Source organism: Onychostoma macrolepis, chromosome 12 (assembly GCF_012432095.1).
Source record: "Onychostoma macrolepis isolate SWU-2019 chromosome 12, ASM1243209v1, whole genome shotgun sequence".
In the NCBI taxonomy this organism is placed as follows: Eukaryota; Metazoa; Chordata; class Actinopteri; order Cypriniformes; family Cyprinidae; genus Onychostoma; species Onychostoma macrolepis.
Genome location: NC_081166.1, coordinates 15769077 through 15793228, shown reverse-complemented (window position 1 = coordinate 15793228; position 24152 = coordinate 15769077). Strand labels below are relative to the sequence as shown.

The 24152-nt window shown below is 37.1% G+C and overlaps 1 protein-coding gene across 1 annotated transcript in view; it reads left to right on the top strand.

Annotated features, from left to right (window-relative positions):
• Window positions 1–19252, top strand: part of ca10a (carbonic anhydrase Xa) — a 164898-nt gene extending 145646 nt beyond the window's left edge. The window contains exons 5-10 of the mRNA XM_058794485.1: window positions 2726–2911; window positions 8495–8590; window positions 10988–11060; window positions 13838–13992; window positions 14895–15069; window positions 18337–19252. Of these exons, the coding sequence (XP_058650468.1) occupies window positions 2726–2911; window positions 8495–8590; window positions 10988–11060; window positions 13838–13992; window positions 14895–15069; window positions 18337–18359 (708 nt within the window). The 3' untranslated portion in view covers window positions 18360–19252. The remainder of the gene's footprint in view (window positions 1–2725; window positions 2912–8494; window positions 8591–10987; window positions 11061–13837; window positions 13993–14894; window positions 15070–18336) is intronic.
• The last annotated feature ends 4900 nt before the right edge of the window (window positions 19253–24152 follow it).

Sequence of the window (24152 nt, the reverse complement as noted above, 5' to 3'; positions counted from 1 at the left end):
CCTTGACAGAGCATGTGCTTCTCTAATTTCTTTATTTCATTGCCGTCTCACTGGAGCATTATAATAGCATTCATGATATTAATTTCAAAGTGTGCAATCATGATTACCTGACCAGAGAGTATTACCAGCATCAAACAACTGTCCTATTGGCTTTAAGCTAGCAGAAACAATGTTTCATAGATTAAACCCATGCTTATGTGATCTTTACATAAAAATCCTGGAACAGTTATTGCTACATAGCATTTGAGAAGAAAAGTTTAGAGTGTTTTATTTGATTATTTGTCACACACAGTAACAGTATAAAAGTCTGTCATTTTGATCAGTTTAATGCGTATAATATTGTTGAATGTGTATATATACACATTTTTAATTCCAGTCCTCAAATATGCCTGGTCGATTTCAAGTTCAGTCCAAAATTTTATGGTGTTTTTGTAGTTTTCAGAGCAGTGCGAAATGTCAGCCATAGAATTGTCAGATCAACAAATTAAAGCGCAGCAGAGCATTTACTAGCATGATTTTGAATTCATTAATATAAATTATGAGCTGAAACAGCTCAATGCATTTGGGAAAATTAAAATGCAGAGCTGAAAAAATACACAGGCTGATGTTTATGAGAATCGCAGTGCATGAAGTCAAGAAAATAAGAGAACGTTCTCCATCTGATGATCTTTATACCCTCTGGTAACATCTGTACTGGACTGGCTGTGGGAGGTGTTTTGCAGTCTGTTTTGCCATCTGATTTTTTTTTTTTAAATCAGTTGGGAACATTGCAAGAAGGAAAAAACAAAACATGCATACAGTATATCTCAAATAAAAAGCCCATGTATATACACAAGATGTTCAGTATGGACTGCACCATTAATAATAGACAAATGCTCACATTTTGGAAGAAATAAAAACATCTAGCAGAATGGATATACAGCTTCTGAGAGACTGAAGTCCATTCGACGCTGTTGTCGAACAGTAGCAGAAACATCTCAGTTTGTCATGTACGCCAGACAGGGATTTTCTCCGGTGAAGCTGCACAATGAGTCTCTTCCCCTCTTTGTTTTTTTTTTTTGGTTTTTTTAGCTCTTCTCCCTTTGCCATCTGTAATTCATGAATAATCATTGAGAAATGACCTCTTCAGGGTTTTTCAAATGTCTTACCCTTTTCTCGGGCGAGTCCAGCACCCAGAGGTAACTGTGCAGATTGGTGATCCTTTAAGTGCGGATATATTGTCTTCACTCGCCATTTCTCTCAAGGATGGTCTTTGCTCCTCCCATTCCCACTCTTTCTTTTCCTCATCATCGTTCCCTCTCTCTTATTCACCTCTTCTCTCTACCCTACACAAATCATTGATTTTTCAGAGGTTCTATCAAATATTTACGATGTGTGGGCAGGCCTCTTTCTTTGGGAATTTGGCGAAGCAAAATGATTTTGAAGGCAAAGTCGTAAAAGGCAAAAAAGAGAGGCAGACAGACAAAAAGAAAGAAAGAAAGAGAAAGGGAGAGAAAGGTAAAAAAGAAAAGACAAGATAAGAGCCATGGAAGCCTTTCTGGCATCGTGTTTGGAATATCAATGGCTCACTTTGGAACAACTCCTGAATATAAATAAATAAGCAGATACACTGATAAAGATTGCTATCCGTGGTTCTTGTGTCTCCATGCTCTCTTCTTAAAGCCTCAGATCGAATCGATTCCAAGCAGATTCTCACTCTCTTCGGCTCTGAGGACACACTTATTTGGTTTTCATTCTTCCATCTGCCAAACCAGCTCCTTTCCTTCCACTTGAGTTTTTATATGTTACAGTACGAGAATGTAATTTAATTACCGACAACTATCTGTTTTTCAGGAAAATGATTCGATGTAGAGGTGTTCTTTCCACTATAGGCACTGTTAGCCCTGTAGACTTTTAGAAAGTAAACTCTGAAAACACAATTTTCATATTTTCATTAGCATTCTAGGGTGAAAATGAAGTGATGGAAATTATATTTATATTTTTTTAATAACACGGCTGACTCTAATTGCATAGCTAGCATTTTTATATTTTAATTTACACAAATTATATTTTCATACAGCTTGATCGAAAATAACAAAATATTCTGTTGAGAAGTTGTATTGAGCTTGATTTTTTTGAATCAAACATGCCCTTCACTGACACAGTTTTCTCCTTGGAAAAACAGGTACAGTAACTTGAGAAAAAAAAAAAAAAACTTCATTAGGTTCAGAACTGTTGGTTGAAAATATGCAAAACTGAGAGAAAATCACTCTATATGATTTTCACACATGCTCTTTTATGGATCATAATAGTTTTAAACATGTCAAGAACAAGGGATAAGCAATCAAATCTGTACATAAATAGAAAAATAGATTTTTTTCCATCACCCAAATTAGAGGCTGGACCTTCAATAAAACCCGACATCCTTTTTAAGTTTAAATCGTGGCAAAGGCAGCATCAAGATATGACAGTTGTTTTTTGATAAAGCCAACAAATACCAGTTCTTGTGCAGCTGGTTGCCATCTGGTTTTAACTTAGCACCTTTTCTAGCTCATTTAGCACATAACCTTTTCTAAGACAAGCACATTATAATTCAGAGAAGCCACCCTTGAATGAGTCTGTGCCCCACTTGTCATAAGTCTGGACACTCCATTGGTCTTTTTACCATTTCTTTCCTATCTATTTGATTAGTGGTTCTTGGTTTAATATGGCAACTCTTTTAACCACACCTCTTCTTTTTCTAAAGGTGGGAGGGACGATGTACAACACCGGCCGCCATGTCTCACTCCGACTGGATAAAGAGCACCTGGTGAACATCTCTGGTGGACCAATGACATACAGCCATCGTCTTGAGGAGATCAGGTTACACTTTGGAAGCGAGGATGGACAGGGCTCTGAGCATCTCCTCAACGGCCAGGCCTTCTCTGGCGAGGTCAGCTATGTCATGAGTGGGCAACAGATCAGATTGTAGAGCACCAAGGGGCTGCTGATATTCATCAGCCTATTGATCTGTTAAGGTCACCATCTAAGTGCAAAGTGTAAAGACCGCAGGCCTCGAAGGTCAACAGCGGGTGTAGGCTGAGAGCAAAACTCTCCATAGCATAGGTCTAAAATATTTTGATGTTTTTATGCATCGACAGAGCATGCATTTCATGAAATGTTTAACATGGTTTGCATCACAGTTTGCACCCTGCTGAACAATATCCTTTAGCATACTGAAAGACGCAGCAATATTTTGAGCTGCAATAGTCATAACTGTATTGCTGATGACTGAGAGTGCTCATTCTCCATAATAAGTAGTCTCCCACTAACAGAGCCATAACAGTGGGGAAAAGCATCTCAATTACATTTGCGGTGTAAATTTAGCATGCGCTGCACTGCGGCCTCCATCATTTGATAAAGTCTCCAGTCAGTGAAGTCCTGCCATTTCTCTTTGAGGGTAATAAGACCAACGATTTGTGTGGCAACAAAATAAGCGTGAGCTTGACAGGCAAATCCTCAGTAATTAATGATTATAATTTCTTTCCCCCCTGCGGCAGCCAGCTGATAATCCTACAATAATAAAACAAAGTGTCAACAGTCTATCAGGGCAAAGCGAAGCGTGACCCGGACACCAAAGGCCATCTCTGTCTTTCACTCTCATGTTGAAACCATTACATCTCAAGGTAGACAACAGTAGCTAAATCTATATTCATTTCTGCTGTAGTTGTTATTGCTTCAGCTAATGATTTTATGCCTTGACAGTATCTGGACCAAAATGTCTGTTAGCATTCATATTCATCTCAGTTGTTCGGCTAGTGCACAGAAGTACACCACCATTCAAAATTTTGGGGGTCAGTAAGATTTTTTTTGTTTGTTTGTTTTAATTTTTTGGAAAGTATTTATTAGCTGAGGAGTAATGGCTACTGAAAATTCAGCTTTGCCATAATTTTGAATTATATTTTAAAAATAGAAAACAGTTATTTTCAAATGTAATAATGATGAGCAGAATAGACTTCTTTCAAAAACATTAAAAAAAAACCGGTAACACTTTTACAATAAGGTTATTTACTAGTACTGTATTTACTAATCTTCGCTAACGTTAGTTAATAAAAATACAGATGTTCATTGTTAGTTCATGTTAGTTCACAGTGCATTACCTAATGTTAACAAGATTTTAATAATGTATTATTAAATGTTGAAATTAACATTAACAAAGATTAATAAACGCTGTATAAGTGCAGTTCATTATTAGTTCATGTTAACTAATGTAGTTAACTAATGAACCTTATTGTAAAGTGTTACCAAAAAAACTTACAAAACTCTTTTCCACTTTTAAATAGTAGTCGATGTGATTATGTAAAATTAAGAATTGTCTTACTTTTCAATTTAGTGAGATGTGAATTTAACTGACCACATGCCAGAGGAAGATAAATTGGAATTTAAACTTTATGTTAAGGTCCAATTCTCACTATTAACAAACCACTAACTATGACTTTTGCCTCAATAAACTCATAATTTGCTGCTCACTAATAAGGTAGTTAAGAGATAAGATAAGATGAACTTTATTGTCCCGAAGGAAATTTGCTGTAGACACATACAATACGATATATCTGCTGCTCTACACGAACAACACACCACACACATACGATACATATAACAACCCGTCTCTGCCCCTCCCCCCTCCCCACAGTACACAGAGAACAGCCAAACTGCACCCAGCCCACCGTACAACACACCACCAATCATCATTGTTACATGTACAGTTGTACAGTTGTACAGTTGTTAAATGTAATTATCGGGTAGGATTAGGTATGTAGAATCACTGGTCATGCAGAATATGTGCTTTATAAGTGCTAATAAACAGCCAAACTGTTAATAATAGGCATGCTAATAAGCAACTAGTTAGTAGTGAGTATTGGCCCATATCATAAAGTGTTAACAAAATTACAGTTGTGAATTTCAATTTCAACTAACATTTACATTCAAACTGCAGTTCTGCATCCTGTTTGTTTCTGCAATTGGAATCCAGGAATTAAATTGGAATTTAAAAAGCATCCTCAATGTTTTTTTTATTTTTTATTTTTTTTAGCCACTCACCTGAGCTGAAATGACCAAGTGACTAAAAACTCTAGAGCAGAAAGAAAATGACGTCATATTTATGAAAGAGCTTTCAGAATCACTCTTCCTTGTGCTCAGGAATAGCTCTGTATAAAAAACATTTGAGAATGTAAATTAAACCAAATGAGCCGGGACTGTGCCTGTCCTTGAAAAGAGAATAGAGAGGAAGAATATTACAACTTAAAATGACAAACACATTCCCAACCAGTGACTGTTTTGCATTCAAATGCAGCCAAGCTTTTAAGCTTTATTTGGATGTCTGTCTCCGTAACATTCAACACGGCTGCCTTTTTCTTGTCTCATTTGTTCTATAGTAATAAAAGATTATGTTTGACTGATGCTCACAGTACCCAGAGGGAAGTTGCCTCTCTGCAGATGCCTTGCAACACCTCTGACTTAATGCATGCCTCGTTCTCCCAGATCCGAGATGGGCAGTCTCACTCACAAGCTGAAAATGAAGCAAGTGATGAAATGAGTGCTAAAATATTCAAGGTGTTTTTTACGGACTTGCCTAGGTGGTTTCCCTCTATCTTTATTTCTCCTTGGAGGGAAAAAAAACATAACAGCAAATAAACAATGTACTGCATTTTAGATACTTTCTAGCATTCACAAACAACTAAAAGCTTTTCACAAAGATTTGTCTGTTGTGTTTGTCTGCGTTATGTCTCCATTTCACATGCTTCAGTGTCTCTCAATAAACCAAGTAATCATTTTGCGGGAATATATATGTTTTGATTTTAGCCATCATTTATAGGTGTATTAAAGGGTTAGTTCACCCAAAAATTTTGTTATGAATTACTCACCCACGTCGCTCCAAACCCGTAAGACCTTTGCTCATCTTCGGAACACAAAATGAGAATTGTTGTGGTCCTCTCGTGAACGCGCGTCGCAGACTGACAGACTGAAGAGAAGAAATTGTTGAATAAAGTCATTATTTTTGTTTTCTTTGTGCACAAAAAGTATTCTCGTAGCTTAATAACATTACGGTTGAATCACTGATGTCACATGGACTATTTTAACAATGTCCTTACTACCTTTCTGGGCCTTGAACATGTCAGATGCGTTGCTGTCTATGCAGGGTCAGAAAGCTCTCGGATTTCATCAAAAATAATCTTAATTTGTGTTCCGAAGATGAACGAAGGTCTTACGGGTTTGGAGCGACATGAGAGTAATTAATGATAGAATTTTCATTTTTGGGTGAACTATCCCTTTTGATATTTTGAATAACTACCCCTTTAAATTGTTTTCATACATCTCAATGCACAAATCACAACTACATAGAAATCATTATGCAATGATGCATTTTATTACCACATAATATCATAATCTATGACGTAAAGACAGAAATGTGTGGATGTGCAGATACAGTCTCAGACTTTTTAACAAATTTACAAATATATATAAACAGAACAATCAAATGCATAAACATTAAAAAGAGTTCTTCTTTGCAATGATAAACAAAAAATCCACTGGTTTGCACAACCGTCTAACACCCCACACTTCGGTTTTAGATCCCCTTCTCACCCTTTCATTAATTTCTAATTATCAATGGTAGCAAAATAACACATTACCATCACTGTTCAGAGCTTAGATGCCACAGTATATTTGCTCATTAAAATCCCATTTTCATATGTCCTAAATATAGCAAAGTGCCATCTAAAAAGTACAGCAGAAAATTGGAAATCATCAAACTTCTACCATAACTAATTATATTATGTTATAAATTGCACAACAGCCCTCTCCATCACATCCCATTCTACTAAAAACCCTACGTTCAGATGCCATGCTGTAAGCGGAAACTGGTCACGTTAGCCTGATGGGTTTCACAGGCTACGTGCTTCTTCACAGGACATCTTAACGTAATCAAATAGGATTGTTCTGTGGACTCTCGGGCTTCCGTTTATTTGCTTTATGAGTGCACGCTTCGATTCATCTGCTATTGGATGGCGGTTCCAGGCGACTGCTTTTCATTTGCCCTGTTAGCGCTGTCCACCCCTCTTTTTGCTATCGACTTGCTGTCTTCATATTTCGTCCATGGTCAGTCTAAGCCAGCTATCACACAATAAAGAGCTTGTCAGGGGGCCCACCAGAGGCATAAGCTGTCTCCCGTCGTAGCAGACACTCCTCTCACGCTCTGACAGATCCGTCTGTGTGCAAAGATGCGCTGAACATTTCCTGCTACTGTTCGACACCTTTCCACCATCTGCAAAATTCACAGAACCAATGGATCCGGTGAGATGAACAGAGCAGCTTTTCGCACATATAATGTGACTTCTTAGAAAGTCTATGATGTCGGTTGAGAGTAAAAGTTTGGGGTTAAATCGCTTCAGACTAGAGACGTTAGAGAGTTGAGGGAAAGAAATGGCTTCCCGCACAAAAAAAAAAAAAATCTAATCAAATTAACACTCGCTCTTTAATCGTGTTCCTCCACACTTGATTAAGTTTATAGACGATCTGTCACTCCCTGGCTCCCCTTTTGCATATTTCATAATTACTATCAGCCACACAGTTTTTAATTTATTTCTTTAAAAAAAACACAGCAGACTAAACAGGGCTTGGTAAAGAATCAATTCCTTCGTTTTTAGCCAAAAAATGAAGTATGACGCCGCTCCCAGCAACTGTACAGCGGTCCTCAAACTGTTTACTGTGTTCTGTGGTGGGATAAGACCTTGAACGAGACACTTTTTCCCATTAGAAAAAGTTATTTTACAATAATTGTTCTCTGCTCAAGGTAATCTGTACATTTCTTGGCTCTGCTTTCTTTCTGTGGAGTTCACGGAGAAGAAATTGTGTCCCCTTCACCTATCTAAACTGCCTAAGTTTTAAAGCTCTTTCACAGGGACAGTGTGCGCTCAAGCGATTCACCGGAGGAAGATTAGCCGAGCATCACAATGAATTCGAATTTAAATTTGACAGACATGTTCAAACAAAGACAGAAGCAGCTGTTTACCTGTGATTGTGATTCAGAGCCATCTGTAATGACAAAAACTCAGGCTGTTATCCAAACTGACTCTCAGCTCATTCAAACCGTCACACATTTATTTTTCATATTTATTTGAGGTGAAAACAGGTTGTAAGATTAAATCCGCAATATGAAAACTGAATTTTCGGTAATTGCCAAGCAAAGTATTATAAATCAGTAATTATTCCCACTTATGCTTTCATATTTCATAAACTCCAAGAGAAATTTGGACATAATATCTCAACACCTGCATAGCTGACACTTACTTGATATGCACAACAATCTTTTTTGTGGGGAAAAAAGAGCAAAGACAGTACTTGTACGAGTTTCCCTGTGCCATGTATTTAAGCTGACACTATTTTATCCTTGATTGTGAGCATATTGCGAAGTAGGGAAGCATTTTTTTTTAACTAAAAGTCAAAACCAACTAATGCCCGTTTTGTCTTTACACAGGTTCAGCTTATACATTACAACCATGAACTGTACACAAACTACACAGAAGCTGCTAAGAGTCCAAATGGCTTGGTGATAGTGTCTATATTTATGAAGGTGAGTAATGATCATACACTCAACAACTGAAAGTGAAAGCACAGAAACTAAGTATTTTAAGCAATATTTTAATTGCGTAATCTCAGATAATCTCTACTATCCACTCCACAGGAGTGTGAAAACAGACTGACATAAATGTTGTACACACACACACAATACATTTTGATGAATAGTGTGTTCAAAAGTACAGCATTTATTTCTCAATTTGAATTTGTACATTCATTTAATAGATGGATGGATGGAGGGATAGATAGAGGAAGAGACTGAAACAATTAGCCATGCAATTAGCAGACAACAGGCAAACTAAGTGTGCATTTTCTGGAAGGACAAGGTTATGATAACTTTCCCTGCTTTATTAAAGGACTGAGAGTAGACATGGCTGCAGAGATTCCCTCAGGACAAGAGTTCAAGCTAAGATAATTAACCCATCCAGTGTCATTGGCAGGCTTAGTCCTCTTTGCTCTGGACGTGAGTCTGGTCCAGTCACCTCTGCTGTCTGTCGATATGGAAGATGCCTAATTCATGATCAGTAATATACAGTCTGTTCAACAAAACCCGATATGGACATTCTCCATATACTATAGAGATACAGTTAGATATCTGTGCTATGATCAAACACTACATTAACAATATTTTGATGTATTTACATTTAACATACAATTAATTTTTCACTATCACTAAGCACTGTTGTTTACGTATTGGGATCATTCATTATGTGCCAACACTGTACATACAAATGTGTACTGTCATGTCAAATATGTGGATTTGACAGATATATCAATCAAAATGATTTGAGAACACGTTCAAACTATAGCTCTATCTATTAAAGAAAGACTGACAGGTTGACAGCTAATAGTGTTGACATAACCATATTTTTGCATATCAAAAATGTAACTACTAAAAGTTAGTACAATTCTCAAACATGTTCTTCACCATTTAGATGATGGTTTCTGATGCTGTTGATAAAAAGTAGGGATATGGCAGTTAAGCTTTATTAGAGAGGTATATTTTTCATTCTGCCATAATATAAATATACATTTTCTTTTATGTACATTTATATACAGTATAATTCTGTTTATTCTATCTTTATTTTTATTATTATTAAATGTTTTTTAACTGTGGTATTTTGGCAGAAATTATGGTTACTGTGGTATTTTTATTAGGATATGTTTGACAAAATTTGAAATAAATTTAAAAAAGCATTTTCTGTATGATTTGAGACATTTCTCTTAAGAGCCCAGTTTTAAGTCTCCATATTATTCTATTTTCAGGTTAATTTCTTACTGATTGTGTTTGAAATAATTCAATTTATACTTTACTATGGTCACTGCCCTCCCCTGTCAGTGATCTCAATGAGAACATTGGGACTTCACTCCTATTTTCCTGCACTTTTCTTCTCTGTGATATGAGTCACCCAAAGCCATTTTCTGAGGAACCGCATGCTGTGTTCCCAGTTATGGCGTCACACCTCTGGGAGGGACTCCCATCTGAGTCTAAATAGTATGAACACAAAAGATCCCAAAAAAATGCACTATCAATGGAGGGAGAAGGCTGAAGAGAAGCCAGCAATTTTGTTTGTGATATAAACAGCTACTTGTATGAATAGCAAAGTTGTTATTTTTAGTATATTGATTGCGAGAGAAAGTAAGAGCTATTTCTTTTTCATGCACTGTGTAGTCAAGCCTAATTATTTCTTGGTAGAGATAATGGCTAGCCATAGCCACAGGTTCTGTAACAGAAAGTCTCGAAATGATGTGACTAAGACTTTTAAGCCTCAGACTTCACCGTTCGCTGAATGAGGAGGTCAAAAGAGAAGTGATTTGTGGTGTAGTCACAAGGCACATTTCGTTTAATCGTTCAGACTGAAAGCGTTTCAAATTAGCAAGGAAAGTGGAGTCAAAGAAAAGCACGGTAACTGTGTCTCGTCAGCTCCATTCATGCTCTTTTACTTGCTAAAAGCAGCCATAATTTTTGAAGAACTTTTCTTGGCAAACACGTCAGTGTGTCATAAGTGATTCTATCAGGTGTCATTTAATTACAGAACACTGTTCGGGTTCATCCTGATGCATCTGAGTGCAGTAAAAACAGTTTCAGCTCCTTAATGGATCAAGTAAATTTCAAGAGACGTGACGCTAGCGCCACAGTTATTTATTTATTTTTTTTACATTAAAAACAAATTACTAGGAGATTCGCTTCCCAAGATGTTGGTTAGGGTATTTTTTCTCAGTCATGTTTGTCGGCCATTTACAAATAAAGTTGTCACTAATAATCTGCTTCTTTTTACTTTCCCCTCGACCCTCTGTCTCCCCCTTTTCTCCTCTCCTGTCTATCACTCTGTCCTTCTCATCTGTTTTTCACTGTTCTGCCCTTCCTCCCTTGACATCTGTTCCATTTCAGATATCTGAGACTTCAAATTCATTTCTGAATCGGATGTTGAACAGAGACACCATCACAAGAATAACATATAAGAGTAAGTGTAAAAATATTATATTGTTGACCATTTGACACTAAATCCAATTTGTTTTACAAATGCGCTCGTTTGTACTGACATTTTGCAAGTGATGAAATCATATCAGTTTGTCCAGACAGTATAGTCAATATCAGGTGCAGCTTCATCAGCTGCTGGAGAAATGATGTAAGCATCTCCATGAGATCTGAGGGTAGCTGTCGGTGAGGAAAACTGGAGATATTGAGTCTGCTTATGTTTATCATGACATCTCGAGGTGGTGCTGCCTCACGAGGAGCATGAGGAAAATGACAGAGGAATGTTACGTATTCATGAGTCCAAAACTGCTGACTCATTTACTCAGTTACTATTCACCACGTAGTGAATATCATGTAGGCAAGATTGAGGTGAATTGAGCACATTCAGACACAATATTGTGCACTAAGAAGTTACATATGTCAAATCCCTATTTATATAATGAGATTTGAAACCTCATAGACTGCCATTCAAAAATGTGGGCTCTGTAAGTTTTTTTATTTTTATTTATATATATATATATATATATATAGAGAGAGAGATAGAGATAGAGATAGATAGATAGATAGATAGATAGATAGATAGATAGATAGATAGATAGATAGATAGATAGATAGATAGATAGATAGATAGATATTTTTGAAAGAAGTCTATTCTGCTCACCAGACTTAATTTATGTAATTTAATTATTTTAATATATTTTAAAATGTAATTTATTCCTGTAATGGCAGTCAAATTTTAATTTGAGTCGGATACACCAAAAATGTACTTCTAATTGAACAAGACAATTTGTATTTTGTTGGCCGCTTGATATCTATTTCAACTTGTAGATCTTAAGATGTTTTCGAAAGATTAGGAGTGGTGATTTTGTGACATTCAAGTCACAACGTGGTGTTCAATTATAGCCTTAAATTTTTACTTCAATTCTAACTTCAGATATTCACTTCTGGAGATTTAGGGCCAGATTTACTAACAGCTTGCACCAGCGCAAACCATATTTTGGTGTTAAAATAGTACTGTCAGGATTTACTTAAAACGCGCAGTGAAGAATTAGCACTGAAAAGGTGTGGACACAGTTACTTTTGCACCTGAAATAATTGAATATGCATTTGTAAGAGTTTCCCTTTCAGACGCAAAATTTATGGGAGGAGAGTAATAAAATGAATCATGCAACGCAATTTAAATTACTAGTATTTGAGCCATTATTTAAAGCCTCCCCAAAAAGCATGTCTTAAAGCAAGTGGTAATTTGCTAGTCATTATGGAAATTATGCGTTCTTTAATGCGCGCATTGTTAGTAAATCACCCACAGAGTTTTCCCCTCCCATCAGCGCTTTTATGGAATTGCGCTCTAACGCTAATTTGCCCTGTTTAGTAAATCTAGCCCTAAGGCTTCAAAATTCATCAAATGTGAGTTCATTTGGGAAGATTTTCTGCAATAAACCAAAACCCAATGGTAAGATCCAACAGGGGGCCAGGGTGATGCTAACTTCCAGGTTGGCCTAAAAAAATATATTATGACAAATCTGTAAAGTTTCTAAAGAAAAACCATAAACCTCACAGTGGTTGAAGCATTAGATATGACAGTGTGTTATTAGTTTTACGCTCTTCAACTGCAGAGAAACTCTTCTGATAGGCTGTTTTGTAATGGACTGCGTTATTCTGCAATTCATACCAAACCTTCATGCTAATTATTGATTGATAGCAGCAGTTTGAAGGCACAAGACTTGTGCAAGTAAAGGTGCTGAGCAGCAAATGTATTCAGCCTTGAGAACTCAAACCACTTTCTAGTTTGGGAACATTTCATGGCCGAAGCTGACATGCAGTGTAGTGGAAATGTTCCGTGGCATTATCCTTTAACTCACCAGAGGGAAATTTGAAAAAAGGCCTTCATAATTGAATTAATAGGGGTGGGGAAAGAGCGGATGAATAGATAAAATGTTCTGACCCCTGGTGGCTGGTGCGTGTCTCCCAGGCCGCAGCGGTGCATGAACGCAGGCTAGCTGAGCTCAGGGAGGACTCGACAGCACTGCCAGGAGGAGGGCAGAGGAGTGTAGGCTTTGACAGCTGTCAGAACCCCCCCCACACACACCCCCCCAACCCTCCGCCTTTCCGGCCTCCCGCTCTGTTCCCACTTGAATCTTTGGAAATGTACTACTACCAGCCTTTGCTGCAGCGGCAGTGGAGCTAGCGCATGTATTTTTCAAAGTATCCCCCTCTTCCACAGCCAAAAGGAATTATTTATGCCACCAAAGCTATCAAAGTACTGCGCAATGACGCCAGTGGAATGGCAAACATGCGGGGAGATAGAGATAGAGTGGTAATCAATGGGATAGAGGGAGAATAACGAACTATTTCCTCTGACTGGCGTGAGTCGGAACCTATTACTTGTCTGTTGTCAGTGAAGGTGGGTTCAATATTGCTGTTCCTCATAAATTCAGTGCCGCATTATCTCATGTCGGCCCGCTATTGTGAAGACAAAATAACATGTGCTGTCACCACTCGTCCAACAAATCAAAGGCAATGCATAAATCCTGAAAAGAACTGTTGACAAGCAAAGATAAAGAATTGTTTGGTTACTGTTGTTGCTTTCTGTTTGCTTTTGTTGTTTGGACATCATTTCAAGACATTCTTTTGTTACTTAATATATAGAATTTTGACTTTGGATGAAGACTTGAAATGCATGAATGCTAAAATGACAACTTCATGTTTGCGAATTGGCCGTTTTAATTGATAAGCCACATTTTCTTCACTCTTTTTGTGTAGATGATGCATACCTTCTCTCGGGGCTAAACATTGAGGAGGTTTATCCAGAGACAGCAAGTTTTATCACTTACGAAGGGTCTATGACAATCCCACCGTGCTACGAGACCGCAACGTGGATTCTGATGAACAAGCCAATTTACGTCACAAAGATGCAGGTAAATAAATAAATTAGGTATTTGTAAAACTTAAAAAAAAAAGTTTTTTGTTAAATTCGTTTGCTAAAGTATTTTATGCAAACCGCATGACTGAACTTAAATGTTATTCTGAAATCACTATCTATTTAGATTTAGTAATATTAATAAAGTAGTTGTATGAAATACTTTGTTTTAAGAGCCTAAAGTTATATGGCTATCGATCTACTACTATAAATCGAGACACAAATCTTGTGAAATAACTTATAACAGTCTTTTTAATGCTATAGAGACAAAAAAAGACTGCATGAAACATGACAAGAGTAACAACTACCTGATCATTTTAAGTGAAGCAACAAACTCACCCAGACATCCTAAGACAACAACAGTATGAATAAAACTGGAAAACAGTCACACAATGCAACCATATTAATTATTCATGCCAAGTGCATGCTGGTAGGAAAGGAGACTGAACAACACAACCATTTTTCAGTGTAAATTTAAACTAAAAAAATGCATTAATGCATGTCATCAGCTCTGCTTGAAGACTTAAAAAAACAGATTATAATAGACAAGCTGCATTAGTTGAGTTACTGAAAGTTGTCAAAACTCCAGAATACCAAGTAAACAAACAAATAGAATAACGAAGTAAATCTTTCAGTGTTATTTACTTGATCCAAGAATCAATTTTTATGGATTCAGCTAACGGCATGCTTCTTAAAGGCAGAATGCGTCACTTTTGACCCTGCAGATACACTGTTTTGATGACATGTAATATAATCTGTTCTTGAATGACACTCTCACGTAGCTCCCCAGACGCTTTTTGATGTGGGTCTGTTAGGATTGGATTGACTGTGCGATAATTGCCTGACCTGCCATCAGAGAGTCGATATAAAACGTCTGCTCCACCTGTGTCGTCTATACAGATGCACTCCATGCGACTGCTAAGTCAGAACCAGCCATCGCAGATATTCCTCAGCATGAGTGACAATGTGCGTCCAGTACAGCCTCTGAACAACCGCTGTATCCGCACCAACATCAACTTCAGCATGCAGGGCAAGGACTGCCCCAACAACAGGGCACAGAAGTTACAGTACCGAGGTCAGTGTCTCTGTGCTTCCTCCTGTAATCTCTCAGCCCACTTTGAATTAGAGACTAAACCAGCCCATGACAAACTAAAAGTGTTTCTATAGCTTTCATCATTTACTTCTCCAAAACAACGCTGGCTCTAAACAGTGTTGGTCATAATGAACAGGTTTGCTGAAGTTACTGAGTAAAAGTTACAGTTTAGTTTCCAGCTGACTATTGAAAAGGTGCATCAATAATAAATGACTTTTCCTTTATTCTCCTCACTTTTCACATGTTTACGTATTTGGTGATATGTAAAGACAAGCTATGCTTGTTTATTCAAAAGAACTAACCTGCATAAAACATTTATGAGGATCCATGACTGTTAGTATGCTGCCTAGGTAGTAAGCAACCAGATTGCTCACTAGGTTTCATGATAGAGCTAATGTTATTTAAGGTATATTGTACTGTTATACAACTCTCAAAACATGAGCACATGGAAGTAAACAAGCATTTTGTACATATTAGATGAGTGAAATTAATTATGCAGTAGTTTATGAGCAAATATTTACCCTCAAAACAACCGTATAATTACACTTTTCCTTAAATGCGTCATGTATATAGAGAAGTGATTTTATATTTAAAATAAACTTGCTGGTTGTTCCGTCATCCTGTCAGAAGTGTTTAGATACTGTAATTACTGGTAATCTCCTCTTGACCATGCATCATTTATTGACTGAGCTTGTTTAAGAGGTTTAGGAGTCTCAGTAACGCAGAAATCCATGGGCATCTTAAGATGTGTTTGTGCTTCTACCAGAATGCCTGAGATGCTGTTGTAAATTGTTTCGGCGCTAAAGCATCATGTACAAGGAAAAGAAGGCTCTTATATTGAGCCTGCTCTTATCGCAAAATTTCATTATGGAGAATTCGCTTGTACTCTCGATACAGCAGTGAAGTGATGAATCAGAGTCATGCAGCACTTGTTCGAGAGGTTGGATTTACCACCCCAGCGGGCAAATGAGCGATACAAAAAAAGGTTCCTTCCTTTTATTACATTTGAGTTGTTAAAAGATGTAAATATCTTGGAGGAGAAGGAACGGATAGAGGCATTTAATTAGTGTTGGTTAGGCATCTGAGGTCATGTATCTTAACCAGGGAGACATATCCTTTGTTGCTAGCACAGTGAGGTGTCTGCAGGCTAATTGAATGTTAAATTTTAGCTTGAGGTGGTGATATTCAGAGTGCAAGAGAAAATTGTAATTCTGGGAAACTGCACAATGAACATGAATACAATGTTACAGAGTCTTACAGAACAGGAGCTAGAGCTTGAAAAAAAAAAGGCAAATATCGGTGATTTTCAAACATAGTGAGACAATACTGTGCATATTGATAGTTTGATTTTGCATGCATCAGACTAAACGGTTAAAGGGATAGTTCACCCAAAAATGAAAATTGTCATTAATTACTCACCCTCATGTCGTTCCAAACCATAAGACCTTCGTTCATCTTCAGAACACAAATTAAGATATTTTTGATAAAATCCGAGAGCTCTCTGACCCTCCATAGACAGCAAGGTTACTAGCACGATCAAGGTCCAGAAACGTAGCAATGAAATTGGTAAAATAGTCCATGTGACATCAGGAATTCAACCGTAATTTTATCAAGCTACAGGAATACTTTTTGTGCGCAAAGAAAACAAAAATAACGAGAGGTCTGGGTTAGGGAGGGCTTACGGGTTTGGATCGACATGAGGGTGAGTAATTAATGACAGAATTTTCATTTTTGGGTGAACTATCCCTTTAAGAGAAAACTGTACAATCCAAGTTGTCCTAAAGATGAGACATGCTTTACTTGCCCCGTTTACAGTTTTTCTCAATCACTTTGGTACATTTCTCAAATCATCCTTAACATCTGCAAACCAGTAAGTGCATTTCTCAAAATAGTTTGTACAAACAGCACCACACAATTGATTACCTGCAAAAGCCTGTAACTTGCTCATAATTCTTGGTTCATCTATCAAAAGCATTTGTCAATGGACACACCAGTGCCATCAGAATGACAAGCCCCTGTGTCATTGTTCACAAACAAGATACAAGATAGTCAAATGCTTAACCATGTTGTCAATAACAGTGTAGTCTGTGTTTCCTGAACTATGGCTCAGGTTTTCATGATTGAAAATGCACAACGCTGCTCTTTTTCTGTATGGCATAGCAATTTCAACAGTACAAATTTACACATTACTGTGATATTGATTGCCATATTGCAATAGACTGGACAGTTACTCTTTAACTGGCGGTCTGGAAAACAAATTAAAGTAGGGGTGCGCCGATCCAATATTCAGTATCGGTATCGCTCCGATATTGGCATTTTCTGTCGGAACTGTGAAGTGGAGCAAGACAACCTCCCACCAGTCCTTGTTTCGGATTCTCATCCACAGGCAACCCGTTTTGGGTGATAAATATGAGTAGTGCGGCACTGCGGTTTACATGTAGGCCTATTTACTATTTAACCAGAAATGGATAAATATTAATTCTGCTTTTAAAAAACAAATAAAGAAACAGTGTAGGAAAGTGGTTATTATGTGCAAACAGTGAGAAACTAACACTTTACACTTCCCTTCATTAGCGAAATTCAAGATTCACCTGTGCAATTCATCAATTCAGGATATATTTACAAAAACAAGTATAATATAAATGTATAGAAAATATGCTTGACAGTTTATGACAACCATTTGATTGAACCATTGACTATTCAACACAACAAATATAATATTTTTTCATTAACATGACATAAGCAATTAATAATGTAGGAAACCGCAGACAATTGTACATAATCAATGTACCAAAGCATTGGCAATTTGTTAAAAAGTATGAGAAATTGCTTTTATGATGTGCACGAATGACTAAATGATGTCGAGGTTGAACAAGTAGTTTGGAGAATTTCAGTTGGGATCTGAGAAATGAGCAATGAGTCTGACTACACATTGTGCTATTCTGGCTATACATTTTGCTAAAATGTTTCTTGTTGGACATTAAATGTAGGGCTAAAATTCATGTAGTTTTATGTGAATAATAACTGTATAGAGACTATGGTAATAGGATAATGTTCATATAAGTGAATGTGTGTTCTTCATCCAGCTTCTGATTTTTGTCCTAGAAAATGATGTTCATATTTTAGTCCTTTTTTGCACAAACCAATAAGGTGGTGGTTTATTCAGAAAAGGTCATCTCAATCTGTGATCAGTGAAGTACAGTGAAGCATGATAATAAACATCATAATATTGTATTTTTCCCCTAACAGTGAACGAATGGCTGCTGAAATAGAGCCAGAATGCAGACCAGCCCAAGAACACTAACAACATGAAAAAGAACGAAGAGAAGTGCTCATGGATCAGTACAGAATGAAGACTGACATATGACCTGCCAGATACAGTCATGATGTTGTAAAGAAAAAAAAAAAAACCAAACCCCAGCAAGAAGAGACTTTGCACCCATGGCAAAGAGATCCAATTTCATACATCCAATCAAAACTAGTGACATACAGTTATAACTACACAAATGTTTTGATACCTTTTTTTGGGAAAAACACTAACAAAAAATATAACATTTATTTCATAGGCTCTTCACAAATGGAACTGAATGTTTTTAGCCTTTGTACATATGGACAACTTGCTACCAATCTGGGAAAAAGGGACAGGACATTGAACCACCCTACCAATACAGAAACATCCTTGAAACATAACTGCATTCTCAATCTTTATTCTCGCTCACGCTGTGGAGAGGAGGGAGAGGCAGCCTTGCAGGTTTATTGTCAAGACTAAAAAAAAACATCATAAAGACGACTATGGGGTGATGTCTGTGGGGGGAAAAAAAAAGAAAAAAAAAAGTGTCTTGGCCTTGTAAATAAAATTATTCATGCTGAAAATGAATATGTAAAGATACAAATAAACATTAAAAAAAAATAATATCAGAGGGAAAAATAAATGAAAAAAAAATGGAATATTTTATGCTTGGCGCACTTTCTGGAGCAGAGCTGATGCCTTTTTTCTGTTTCATTGTTTACAATGGTCATACACTGTGTTTGATTAATGTTATCGGCCCAATAAATGTGTTTGGAAAGTTAATTTTTGTAAATATTTTTCAATGTCTTTGGCTGCCCATGTAAAATGAATTTGTTTTACATAAGCATTAAATATCCTCAAAAAAGAAGAAAATCATACATTTGCATGGGGTTTGGTGTGGATGTCTTAGGAGCTGTTTAAAGGTGATTCATTTCATTTTTCACTTGAATCAGCTGGTTTAAAAAGCATTATATTTTTGTTGGTGAGATGATTTCTAATGTGTGTTTAATGGGGCTGAAGCTGCTTCAAGAAACACTGCAGTGTTGATTTGCTGTGGACTTCGTTGCTGTCAGCGAGAGAAAGCCGCATTGATCCCCCCCACACCACCTTTTGGTTTAATTATATCTCAATCAATGAAGCATACCTCCTGTTTTTAACCCTGGTGAGAGGAAAAACATGGCCTGTGATTCTAGTATTTTATCTCGGTACCTCACAGATGGCTAATAAAAAGATAACGAGAGGCAGAAAGTTTCAACAGCAAGCACTCATGGTTATTGTGGCCATTTTTCTATCAGACCTTCAGTGGAAGAAACAGAATTAAACCTTTTGATAGATAAATACTCGCTGTGTTTTACTCCTGACAAATCACCCCCAGACTCAAACACCTCCTATACAGTATATCTCAGTGGAGCACACACACGTTTCCTCTCTGTGATAACTGCTCCTGCCAAGGACTATAAATATCACAAACCTGGGAAGGAGGCACTCAGATGTTCAGAGGATATTAATGATATTACATTAATAAGGCAATGAAAAGGTCTTTGGCTCTCAGGGAATTTAAGTGCAGCATCTGCTGCTTGAAATGATTTAAGACTTTTATTAAAAGTCCATGGAGACACAAATGTCCAGATGCTCGAAGGCATAAAAGACAGTGGATGTTGTCAGATGGCATCTCCTGGACAAACATCTATAACAACCAATAATAACAATCATTTTGAATGTTAATAACAACTATCATGTTAAGAGATTTCTCTTAGGTTGTATGTCCAGGTCATAATTCAGAAATGAGAACTAAGAAATTATATATAGTTATTTATTTTATTTTGGGATCTTTAGAATTCTTTGCATAGCAATATTTTCTGCGAAGTTTATTGATTTTGCCACCCATCAATCTTTTTTTCTTTTTTTTTTTTGTACGATTTTAAAAAAATATCTAATTTTATAAATACAGTGAAGAGAATTAAATAAGAATTACAACTGAGAATAGGATTTACCTATTAAATTATTATTTTTAAAAAATTATGAAAATGGTGCACCATGGTTTTCTTCCTCTATGTGCTGTTTTGTGCTCTCTTTCCTTTCTACATAGGTTTTTTTTTTTTTTTTTAAATCACATCTTAAAAGACTTCCAGCTTCTCATTGTGATTCCCAGTGCCTGCAGGTGACTGGTAAACTCTTTGAAATCTTGTCAGTCTTTCAGAGAATGTGCTCTCTCATGGTTGCCACTCAGCTTCTCCTGAAGACAATCGTTGCTAGTCATCCTTGCTTTGCAATCCAATGAAAACAAGCATTAGGGTCAAGAAAGTAACATGCATTGCCTCTCATAAATATGGAAAAGTGTTGCTAGACAGTTTCTTTTTGGTAGTATAGCGTTAGGGTTACTTGAAAACTGTGGCCCTAAAGAGCTTCATTGCCATTTTTCTTTGCTTCTCTTACTAATGGTTCAGGAGGTTCAAACACAGATTTTCTATGTTGTTTTCATAGCCCCTGCCCTTTAGTTCAGTTCTTATATCTCTCTTTATCACTCTTAAAAACACTGTGATCTGTGAAGGAATTTTCCAGGGAAGGCTGATATCTCTCGCAGATATACTGTATGAAGTCTCAATAATTCACATTGTGGTATAATCTTTCCAATCACAAACTATTCCAGTCATCATTTGAATACCCATTACGATTGGTCAATTTACTACTCAGAGTGATTAAACAGATAGTTGAAAAATGAAAATTCTTTCATTAATTACTCACCCTCATGTCGTTTCAAACCTGTAAGACCTTCGTTCATCTTCAGAACACACATTAAAGTGTGCCCTATTATGGGTAATGAAAGATTCATATTTTGGTTTTGGGAGTCCCCAACAACAGGTTGACATGCATGCAAGGTCAAAAAAAAACACTTTCATCGTCTTATAATATGCATTTATTTTTACCTTACTTGCTCAACGATTCCTTTTTCCAAACCCCTCCTTTGCGTGACGCTAATCTGTGGTGATTGGTCTGATTGGTCTCATTTTCATTTCATCTTGCCTGTAATGCCTGATAAAGCAGTGTTTGTGAGTGCAGTGCTGTTTTGTGTACAGTGATACCGGGGAAACCGCTATTTTTAACTCTCCAAAATGCACCTAGTGGCAAAGAATGAATTTGCATTTTCATTCAGACCAATGTGAAAAGACCAAGTGGGCGGGCAATATGCTAATGTTTCATGTTGATCACAACATGAAACGGTTTGGATTAGTTTTAAAAACGACTCGTTTCAATGATTCAGAGTCGACTCTTTCTTTTGAGAGACAATAACTTTATACACGGTGCACTTTCAGATTTAAAACTTTGCAGGATGTTTTCATTCACTTAGAGCAGTGTTACACACTGCATGAAAGGTCATTTTCAAAAATCCATAATAGGGGCACTTTAAGATATTTTTGATGAATTCCGAGAGCTTTCTGATCCTGCCACCAGAAATGCAGTAAAGACATCGTTAAAATAGTCCATGTGACATCAGTTGTTTAACCATAATGTTATGAAGTTACAAGAATTTTCTTTGTGTGCAAAAAAACAAAAACAAAAGTAACGACTTTATTTAACAATTTCTTCTTTTCCATGTCAGTCTTTGACATGAGGGTGAGTAATTAATGACAGAATTTTCATTTTTGGGTGAACTATCCTGGGCTGCATTTCCCAAAAGCATCGTAAGCTTAAGGTTATCGTAGACCCATTGAAACCAATGGAGCTATAATAAACCTAGACTTATGATACTTTTGGGAAATGCAACCCAGGGCATCTGAGTTCTGCACATCAGTAGATTAATAGATGAAAACAACAGTTCATTTGTGATGCTTTGAGCAGTATCAGCCTCCCATGCCTCCACTGACAGACCACCACAATCTATACAGGTTTTAAAGTTGCTGAACTAAAATACACATTGTGATGTTATACCGTGTTATTAGTGTGGTGTGTCTCTATTGTCCTATTCTTACTCTCCCTTACTTTTTTATTAGCCAACAGATGGAATGCTCCCGCCTGCCAGTATGTTGAAGAAACCTTTCACAAGAGCATGGTTGCAAATTGTTCTCTCCTGTCCGCCGGGATTTTATTTTCACAGCCCAGCAGAGCTCACAATGTATGCTCTCCTGTTTATCTCCTCGATGTATAGAGAAACAAGATGCCCGTCGGGCTGCATTTCAGAGTTTCTCCTCTCATTTTGGCTTTCTCTGACACCACCCACTTACATCCCTCTGTTTTGTACATCTCATTATTTTACCCAGACTGCACCGCTCTAGCCAAACTAGTCCACACAAACCACAGTTATTCAGATATGTGCTCATCTTCAGGCTGATTTTCCTAACAAACTTAATTCCTAAGCATTACATCCTCCTTCATGTTCTGAAGATCATTGCTCATCGACAGTCACAGAGAGTGACTCGAATCGCTGGGAAAGATGCAGCATTAGTCATGAGTTTGAACAAATTAGATGCAGCTAAATGTAAAGGAGGTCAGTGGCAGGAGAATCATCAGAGTTTCGTCTCTATGCCAGAATGTACCATGCCAGTGCCCCTTAAAACATCAAATACTCAGCCTCTAACAAGTTGGCAACCTGGATTAATGAGTGGGGTGCAGATGCTATTATTCTCTACCTCTCCGACCATTTCAGCACACACAGGCTGAATGATAATATTTTATCCCTCTCTCTCTTTAAATCCAATTAGCTGAAAGAAAGTGCTTTGTGGCACCACGCCGCATCAATTATTCATTTCAGTTTTTACACCCAATCCATGCGGGTTCCTGTGCATATTAAACAGAGGGAAAGACGCAGCCCTGCCAGATGTGCTGATCCTGGTCATTTTCATCTGGTGCCTCTCTAGAGAAACGCGGCCCCAACACGCTAGCTCTCTGCACACATACATCAACATCTACTGCCCAGGAAACGCTGGATCCATAATGCTTACTGGCAACCTAGAGTGCACATCAGAACCATATACAGTGTTTGACAAGAGAGTGTGATCTGAATCGAGAGAGATGGGTTGTTGCTGTAGTTGGTTGTGCAGTCTATTTAATCTAAAATTTGCCACTTCAAATTTTGCAAAAAACACTGAGCTGGTCAGTACCTATAGGTCACTCCTGGCATGTAGACTCATCTTACAAAATGAGCATGCTTATGTTGAAATTTGAATGATTATTTAGAAGAAACTCTTTCTCCACGTGACCTGCATCCAGATCTCCTGGTTTATTTGTCAGCTATAGTTCATTTTTATTAGTGATAACATGGGTTTCACACATTTGCACCATGAAAATATTCTTAATTTCTGTAAGGTAACGAACACCTTCCAATCTACTTTTTTCTTTAGTCATTTAGCACCAATTAAAAAAAGTTCCATTCTACTGCATAGGAAGCCAGTATTTTATTATAAGCCCATCTTGTCAGTGGTGAATCACCTCTTTATTTCAGTATTTCTACAAAAGGAGTGGACCTTGGGAAATGTGCTCTTAAAAGGATTAGGCATATACTTTATTTATTATAACTAAATTATTATACAAGGGCAAAAAAGTTAACAGGATGGAAATAAAATGACCGAAAGTTGGCTAGACTTGCTCAGTCAGCGACAAAGAGTAAGCCTGCATAAGAGTGTCGTGTGGATTTAGATTTTAACCACTTTATGAAATTTTGACGATATCATACCCATTTCTGTAATTTTTTGAGACAGGATGGAAACCATAAAAAATATAATTGAATTTGTTATATTATTTGCTAAAAGTTACTAATTTCTTTTGTGTTGTTTTGTCA